This window comes from Suricata suricatta, chromosome 2 (assembly GCF_006229205.1).
Source record: "Suricata suricatta isolate VVHF042 chromosome 2, meerkat_22Aug2017_6uvM2_HiC, whole genome shotgun sequence".
Lineage (NCBI taxonomy): Eukaryota > Metazoa > Chordata > Mammalia > Carnivora > Herpestidae > Suricata > Suricata suricatta.
The window spans coordinates 1,203,631-1,212,525 of NC_043701.1; the positions used below are offsets into that span (position 1 = coordinate 1,203,631).

At 61.4% G+C, this 8,895-nt stretch overlaps 1 protein-coding gene across 1 annotated transcript in view; it reads left to right on the top strand.

The window, feature by feature from the left end:
• The window catches only part of PTPRN2 (protein tyrosine phosphatase receptor type N2), a 97,671-nt gene that overhangs the window by 87,070 nt on the left and 1,706 nt on the right, over positions 1–8,895 (top strand). The window contains exon 11 of the mRNA XM_029920879.1: positions 2,988–3,061. Within this exon, the coding sequence (XP_029776739.1) occupies positions 2,988–3,061 (74 nt within the window). The remainder of the gene's footprint in view (positions 1–2,987; positions 3,062–8,895) is intronic.

The window sequence follows — 8,895 nt, forward strand, 5'->3', positions numbered from 1 at the left end:
GGACCGCCGGGGGCCGCAGACTCGGAGCACGCGTGCTCGGCCAGTCTGGGGAGTTGGCGGGGGTCCCACAGCCGCGGGTGCCATCCCAGGACCCGCCACGCATCACGCCGGCCCTTCTCTGGGCTGCTGGAAGCTCGTGGGGGGCTCCCGCACCCTTGGCTGCCTTGCGTCCCCTTCCCGCCGAGCCCCCGGCTCCTGCTCCTGGGCGGGGTGGGAGGCCCTGGACCTGGACAGGGCTCTGCGGGGTGTCTGGGGTGCGGGGCCGACCCCCTTGCCCGTCCCTGTTTGCACCTGGCCACCCAGGTGCCCGTGAGCAGCCCCACGCCCTCCGCCGGACTGAGCACTTCACAGATGGAAGGGCCTGCGTCTGTCCGACTCTCGTTGATTATGAAACACGGAAGCATCTCAGCTTCTCCTGAAAATGAGTCAGAATTTACCTTTAAAACAACACAGAAAGGGGCGCCCGGGGCTCCGTCGGTTAAGCGTTGCCTGCGGCTCAGGTCACGATCTCACAGTCCGTGGGTTTGAGCCCCGCGTCGGGCTCTGTGCCGACAGCTCGGAGCCTGGAGCTGCTTCGGATTCTGCGTCTCCCTCTCTGCCCCTCCCCTGCTTGTGCTCTCTCTCACTCTCGTTCTCTCTTTCTCAAAAATAAAAATAAATAGAAACCTAAAAAAAAAAAACCATGAAAAGATTTTGGGGATGGGTTCTGGCATACTCGATTTTCCAGTGAACAGGATGCAGGTTTTTCTCCTCGGATCCGGTGAGAGTAAGATTGTAATTCCTCTCAAAGGTCACCAGAAATCCTCCCGCTGTGGTTTCCACCGCGCGTCTGCGGCTGGTTACGGTCAGCAACTGCCCAGAGCCTGCCCCACTCAAGGCTCGCCCTGCTGGCAGAGGCGGAGCTCTGGCTGGGTCGTCTGCCCCGCCCCCCCCCCCCCCCCCCCCCCCCCCCCCCCCCCCCCCCCCCCCCCCCCCCCCCCCCCCCCCCCCCCCCCCCCCCCCCCCCCCCGCCCCCCCCCCCCCCCTGCCCCACTCCCACCTCCCCAGGAGCTCCCCTCTCCTGGGGCAGCGTCTGCCCACCTGGCTCCTGCGCCCAGTCCCTCCCGGGTGAAAGCGAGACCACTTCCTCGTGAAAAGTGACAGTTTCCCCCTTGCACACTTGACCCGTGCAGTCTTCTTTACCCGGAAGAATGCTGCAAACCTGGGTAAAAACTGCAGCAAAACTGGTCCGAGAGTTCTCGGCCTCACGGCGCAGCGGGGGGCCAGCAGCTGTGGGCACCGCGGCCCGCACCCCCGCCTGTGCACCTGCGTGTGCCCCGGCGCTAGTGCCACACGGCCCCCTGGGCCAGGCAGCAGAGGCCCGGAGAGAGCAAAGCACCCACCAGAGCTCGGTTCCCTTAACCTCCAGTCGATTCTTGTCCTGGGAATGGATTCCTTTTGTAGGTTATGGTTCTGTTTACCGGCTTTTTGACATGAACACTACACCCAATAGTCTGTTTGCCTAGAATTTAACATGTCAGCAAAATGAAATTAGAAAACAAATCTTTTTAATGTTATATTTATTTTTGAGAGAGAGTGCGAGCAGGGGAGGGTCAGAGAAAGAAAGAGGGAGACACAGAATCTGAAGCAGGCTCCAGCTCTGAGCTGGCAGCACAGAGCCTGACATGGGGCTCAAACCCACGAACCGTGAGATCATGGCCTGAGCGAAGCCGGACGCTCAACCAGCTGAGCCCCCAGGCGCCCCCAAAATGATATTTTTAAACAGAGGGTCCCGTTTTCAATGCACTAGAGGGAACCTCCTTGATTTGGGAGGATTTAAATCTCTCAGCCTTCAGTAAAGCCTCCGTCAAGGAGTGCCGGGATCACATCTCACCCTCTGACCCTCACGCATCTGTCTGTAAATGCAGATTCTGTGTTTCGTGCACCGTGAGGCCCCCCTGCACTCGGGGGCCACTGACGGGGCGTGGTACCCACCCCGGCCACGTCCCCTGTGTCTGCACCGCTCAGGACAGACCATGGACGTGAGTTCTGCAAACTTCTCTCTCTGCTCACACTGCAGATAATGAATTATCTTGATCCTAACAAGCCAGGGACACTGGCCTCACACAATTGGCTTTACCTGATTCATCACTTTCCTGAATTTGGTTCTGGATGTTTTTAAGCATCGGTTTGATTTCCTCACTGCCCAACTCTGGCTCCCGGCCTAGTGGGCTTCTGCGCCCCTCCCTGGGCCGCGGGTCCCAGTCCAGCTGGGAGGGGACCGGTGCCCCCGCCGTGCCCACAGTTTGCGTTTGTGTGCTGACCAGCGCGTCTCAGCCCCGTAAACTGTAAGAAGCGTGCAGTCCTGGGAGCCGCCCTGTTCTCTGTAGTCCCTGGACACACACTGAATTAGTGATAAGGTCAAAATTTCAAACACAATTGGTACTATTTGCGGGAGGCCCGATCACCTGACTCGGGACAGATGCCGTCCGTGGGGAGGGGTCCCCATGGAACCTCCACCGGTGAAGACGGCCAGGGGCGCGCTGCCTTTTCCCACCGTTCGGGGCCCTCGCTGGGAGCTCACATCTAAGAGCCGCTATTAAGACGGATAAGATTTATGAGTCTAATTTTTCATTACTCAAAATAAAAAAAGTCCTATGCAATTGAAATCAAAGCTTATATACTTTCTATTTCTAAAACATTCTTTAAAATGACACGAGAAAAATCACAATTTGAGCCTCTAATAGTGATGGCTGTTGCAGGGACCTCTCTGGGCTTCTGACAGCCATTCTTCAGCCCAGCTCTCCCGAGTTAAGGCTCATGAAAACCGCCTTGCCTTATATTTCTCTCTGAGCACCGACCTTGCAGCTGCCGGCCGGCCCGGCTGAGGGATGAGCGTAACCATTTTCAGTCCGCCCCGGAACCTGCGGGGCCCTGACGGCGGAGAGTGACACGGAGCGCGGCCTCTGGGGCCGGAACTCAGCCCATCTGTCGGTCGTTTCTTGCAGGCGCGAAGGAGATTGACATCGCCGCGACCCTGGAGCACCTGAGGGACCAGAGGCCGGGCATGGTCCAGACAAAGGTACCGGGGCCGGTTCTCGGGCGCTGCGCGGGCGGCGGGGGGGTGGGGGCGTCTTTCCGAAGTTGTTTCCGAGCGAGGGCAGAGGGGAAGGGGACTGGCCGTCTCCCACGCGGGTCCTGGGTGGGACGGGGGCCCCTCGCAGGAGGGTCACCCGGGGACCCGGCAACCGGCCGCATCTCCCCAGAAACAGATGGATGCCAGTAGCTGTCCAGTGCCAGGCGATGTGGGGGCAGGGAGGACGTTACATTTATACAAAGATGTCCGTGATAAACCCCGGCACCCTTGCAGGCGAATGTTCTAGAGTCACCAAACATTCTGCCAGACTCCCCTGTCCGCCCGTCAGAACCACAGCTCTGCCGTGTGGTCATCAGATGTCCCCGCGGGGGCTGGGGTCCTCGGGCGCCTCAGCACCGCCGGTCTGCGTACATATGAACAGGCCACGTCTGCAGCGACAGGAGAGAAGACGGGGCTGCGGCCCGAGCTAGAGAGGAGGCCACACCACGGGCCGCGCCGCTGGCATTCGGGGAGATCTGTGTCCAGCGGGGCGGCAGCCCCCACGTCTCTTCCTAAAAGCACTCAAGTGCGAACCTCCGCTCCCTCAGGGTCATCCTCACTCCCAGAGGCCTTTAGCACCTCCACAGAAGACTGAAAATCAGTATAAACTGCATCTTTGTACCTAAGAGGACTTGGAATTGTAAAAAGCATTCATGAAATGGAGGCGGCTGGAGGCCCGAGGATTCGCTCTGTGCTGGCGGTGACGGCTCTGGGACTGGGGAGAGGCCCCCTGCCTCCCGGAGCCGCACTGTCTCCCCCAGAAGGTGCCTGCAGCCCCCAGGCCCCGTGCTGTCTGAAGTCACTGTGGAAACCAGACGTCCCACACGGCCTGAGCTGATCTAAACCCCAAGTGCTCTGCTGAGAACCAAGAAGCCACGCGCCTGTGAGGCGCAGCTGAGCGCATCTGGAGCTGGAAGATGCCCTAAAATACCTCACGAGAGCCACCTGGCTCGCTCTTTATGGCCAAGGTCAACCCCAAGCACTGAGGCAAATTTAGCTAAATTCTCCTACGGAACCAGAGACCTGTTCCACGCAGAACCGGAAGCCATGCCCCCCCCCCAGCGCCCCAGCCGCACGTGCCCCGGCGGTGACCTCCCCCCGGGCCCCAGCCCCACACGCACTCAGCCCCCGTCCCTCTGTGGCCCCGGACTGTGACGAGAGTCTCCCATGATCAGCGTGAAGAGACCCAATCACTCACAGCACCTGGTTTTCCTAGGGGTTTTCTTTATTTGAAATTCTGAAACGATTTCAGATCTGCAAAACGCTTGCCAGAATAACACAGACGGTCCCCATGTGCCCTCACTCAGTCTCCACTGCCAGCACCTTCCGCAAGCACAGTGCAGCAGTGCAGGCCGCCACTGTGTACCCCGGGCAGACCTGACCTTGTCCAGCTCATCCGTGTCCCCGGCGACCTTTCCCGGGAGCAGGACCACCCGCCGAGGCGATCAGGGGCCACGTCTCCCTCCACTCGCCTAGTGGGACCTCTTGGTGGCTGTGAGAGGTCTTGGAAGGAGAAGTGGCCAGGTGCGGGTCGCCTCCTGTGGACCGTCCCTTGCTTGGGCTCGTCTGACATTCCTGCGACCTGCTGTGACCAGCTCCAGGCACGCTTCCCGGGCAGGAGCACCCCGCACGGAGCCACGTGACCCCCGAGCTCCTTTCCGGAGGCGGACTTCCATCGCTGGCTTCAGGGCGGGGAGGGGGGTGTGGGGGGGGGGGTCCGCCAGGCCATTGTCCTGCTTCATCACCCTGTCACAGGGATACCGGTCCAGTGACAAGCAGCCTGCTGGTTTGGGGGCTCAGGGAAGGCCCATCCCGCCTGACTGACTGCCGCTCGGTGGCGGCCCCGTGACGTCCCGAAGCGCAGGGTCGGTTCTCCACCCCGGGATGGCCTGGCCCCACGCAGCCCCCCGGGGAACCTCAGCAGCTCGCACGAGGCCGGGAGACGAGCAGCACTTGACGGCAGGAGTGGCGAGCGGGTCCGCCACGAGCTGCGCGGTGTCTGGCTGCACAGAGAACCTGCGGGAAACCCTGAGTTCAGACCACGCCGCCTCCACCCTGCGCCCGGGGCCCTCTCGGGAGGCCTCCCCCACCCCAGGCGGCGAGGATGCCCCAAACGCAGGCTCCAGGGCGGATCTAGGCGGAAGACATCATGGGGAAGGTGCCTAACGCGCACAAAAACCATGCAGCCCGCTCTGTGCATCCTGTTTGCCAAAACAGGCCCTTTGGGGCACGAGGTCCCGAGGCCCAGGGGGCGGCGCCAGAGGCCGGAAGGAAACTGAAGCTACCGTCGTTACCGTGACGCGTCACGAACCCACGGCGGAACACACGCGCCGCCCCCCCCGGCCGGGTCCCCTGGCCCCGACTGACGCCCCCGGACAGCGGCCACCGGCCTCCTGCTGGGCGGGCCGTCTGCAGCCGCTGACCTCCTCCTCCCGGTGGGGGCTTAACAGCCGTCTGGAAGGGTGTGTCAATTCGGTTCGTAGAATTTCAAGGTATAGACGCGTCAAAGCCGCCATGCGGCCTTAGTTTAGGACGGCTTTGCCCAACATTACCCCCGGAACTGAACTTCCCCACCGCCCCACTTAGCAGAAGGGACCTCCGTGGGAAGAAGTGTGCACACCGCCGGCACTCTCTCCTAGGAGCCGGGAGGAGGTCGTCTCGGGGCTGCCCATTCGAGCACGGTAGTCAGACTGCCCGCTTGAGCGGAGTACAGAACAGGTTTGGGCCCTTGAGTCCGAGGACGGAGCGCCGGCACCCCGCACACGGCCAGCAGCACACCGTCACTTCTACGTCCAAATGAGCCACAGGCAGCTCATTTCCACCTGGAAACAAACCCCCGGTCAAACAAGCGCAGACACCTGACCGCGCCTGCTGGGGGACGGCTTCAGAGGACATGGCCCCGGGCCACGGAGCTGGCACCCACCTCGGGGACCAGACTGGGAACCAAGAGAAACCGGCAGAAAGAGGCACCACATGGTCGCCATCCACACACGTCTGTCACAAGCACAATAGGGCACTTGTTTCTAGGGAGGGGTGAAGCCAGGCCTCACGAGGTGAGCGACCTGGTGTCCCGTGACCCGCGCCTCGTTTGCCAAAGGCCTGGACGCCCCCCAGAACAGCATGTTCTCTCATGTTGGTCACTCTGAAGAGTAAGAGCCAGCTGACCGGTGTGTCTGGCCACCAGGAAGCGGTGTTGCGTCTGCCCGGGCAGAGTGCACCCAGTGCGTACCTGTGGAGCACGGTGCCCCCTTCCCTACCTGGCTACTTCATGCTGTCCATTTTCCCCAAGCCCACGTCCCGAATCCCGACTCCCCTTCCTCCTGGAGACGGGGTCTCCACCCAGCACCCCGCGGTGCTCGGGGTCCAGAGCAGCGAGCAGGACGGAACGAAGTGAGCCCCAGGCCTGCCCCCACATCCTGCGCTGGCACATCCTCCTCACAGCCTTGAGATGGCTCCCCTCAGACCCTCTCTGTGTCTCCCCCCCCCGTGCACACACACACGTGCATTCCTACACACTTGTGCACACATGCATACATGTGTGTGCCTGCACGTGTGTGCACACACATACTTGTGCATGCCTACACACATGTGCACACATGCACACGTGTGCGTGCCTGTACTGTGTGTGTACACATGAAAACACGTGCTCGTGCACACACATACTTGTGCGTGCCTACATACGTGTGTACATATACACTTGTGCATACCTACATGTGTGCGCCCAGATATAAACACATACCTTGCCCACAGATACACGTGTGCACACATACATGTGCACACATGTGAACGCCCGCACATGTGTGCACACATGTAAACACATACTCGTGCAAACACATACTTGGCATGCCTGCACACATGTGCACACATGCACATGTACACATATTCAGACCTAAATGTGACACGCGTGCACACATACTCGTGTACACGCGTGCACCCTGTCCCTCCTGCTCGGGTGTGAGAGACCAAGGACGCAGCCAGGGCTGGTCTCTGGAAGAGGAGCTTAGCAGAGGGCGCAGAGGTCATTCTGCCCCGCCCCCCTTTAATGGAGGCATGGGGGAGCAATGCCCGGAGGCATTGTTGGTGCCCCCTGGGGGGTGACAGCCACTGACTGGCACAGCCATTCACAGGCCTCGCTGAGCCACAAGGATCCCCCCCGACTTCTATCCGCCATGGCAGCTCCACTGAAAATGTGGGTGCGTGCCCGGTGCCCCCAGGACGGGGTGAGGAGCCGGCACCAGGGTGTGCGTTCGGGGCTGCTGCCCACGGACACTTGTCCAGGAAGAAGGTGGTGACCAGCCCGGCCCCCGCCAACCGGCCCTCAGGAGCACCGCACGCCCCTCCCAAGGGCCTTCGTCACAGGGCCCCCGCATCCCGTCCGCTGGTGCTCCCAGCCGGGTCCCAGTGGACCTCCTGCGCACGGGGCCACGGGGCCACTACTGTAACAACTGAAGCCACACCTGCTGCCAGCGAGTCACGTGTCCTCGGGCTCTTTGTCCTGTGGACACCGAGTGTCTCGATTATAATCGAGGCCCAAGTACAGGTCTGCACCCTGCCTTTGTCACATGACCCTGCAGCAAATGCGTCACCTTCCTACTGATCCTCCCAATGGTGGCATTAGATCCCAAGTGCACGAAGTCATGACTTCGTGCTTGTCCACCACCCCCTTTAAAGATCACGTCCTGGGATGGATTTTCAAGGTGTCAGAGCAATAAACGGCACGGGACACAGCACATTAGAGTTCCAAAGAGGCTTCCTTCATTTTTTAATGTTTCAAGTCATCACGAAACCTGGATCGACCCATTGGCAAGTCTGCATCTGGAGAAGAAATGGTCCGGCTGGTCGTGTGTAATGAACGTGTGTCCTCCAAACGACACATCTGCTTGAACGAGCCATCAGCGGGAGAGACGGTGCCCGGAAATGCTTCCCGCCGCTGGGGACAGCCAGAGCCGGAGCTCGGCCCCAGCGGCCGCCTCCAGGGTCCGCAGGGAAGGAGGGAGGAGGTGCCTCCTGTGGGTCGGGCAGAAGCAGGCGCCGGGCGCAACTGTGAAACCCACGGGAACGCCCTCAACAGTGGCACCTGGAACGGGCACCCAGAGGCGGTGTGCCCACTGGCAAAGGCACGTGTTCGAGCACACAGGTCACCCCTCCCACGCCAGTGCAAGGAGACACCGAGGGCCACCCTGCCTTTGGTCCCAGCCTGGGCGTTAAGCTGTCCTGCCTCTCTGTGGTTTCAGCCACGTACTGGGCACTCCGGCTGGAAATCAGTCATTAATTTTGGATTTGGAGCAACGTCAAAGGTCTTGTGCAGCCAGGGGAGTGTGCAGGGGTGGGCTTGGACAGAGGACAGAAAAATCCTGAAAATGCCCCGTTTCTACCTCACCGTCTTGGCAGGTTACTCTTTTGAGAGGATGAGCCACGCCCAGTGCACGTGCCTGTGTCCGGGGGCACGCGTGTGCACGCACACTCCAAGGCGGGACACGATGGGGGGGCTCCTGGCGGCTGCAACAGGGCGCACTGGGGTGGATGACAGGCTGACACCAGGGGCAGCGAGGACACTTCGGGAAGGAGGCCCCCAAGGGGGTGGGGGGATGGCTGGTTCCTCCGCAAGTGTGCACCCGACAGGTTAGAGGGCCGAGCTCTGAGCCGGGGGCACCTCGGCCCGTGCACCCCTGCCTGCACCTCGGCCCACGCACCCCTGCCCACACCCCGGCCTGCGCACCCCTGCTCGCACCCCGGCCCACTCACCCCTGCTCGCACCCCGGCCCACGCACCCCTGCCTG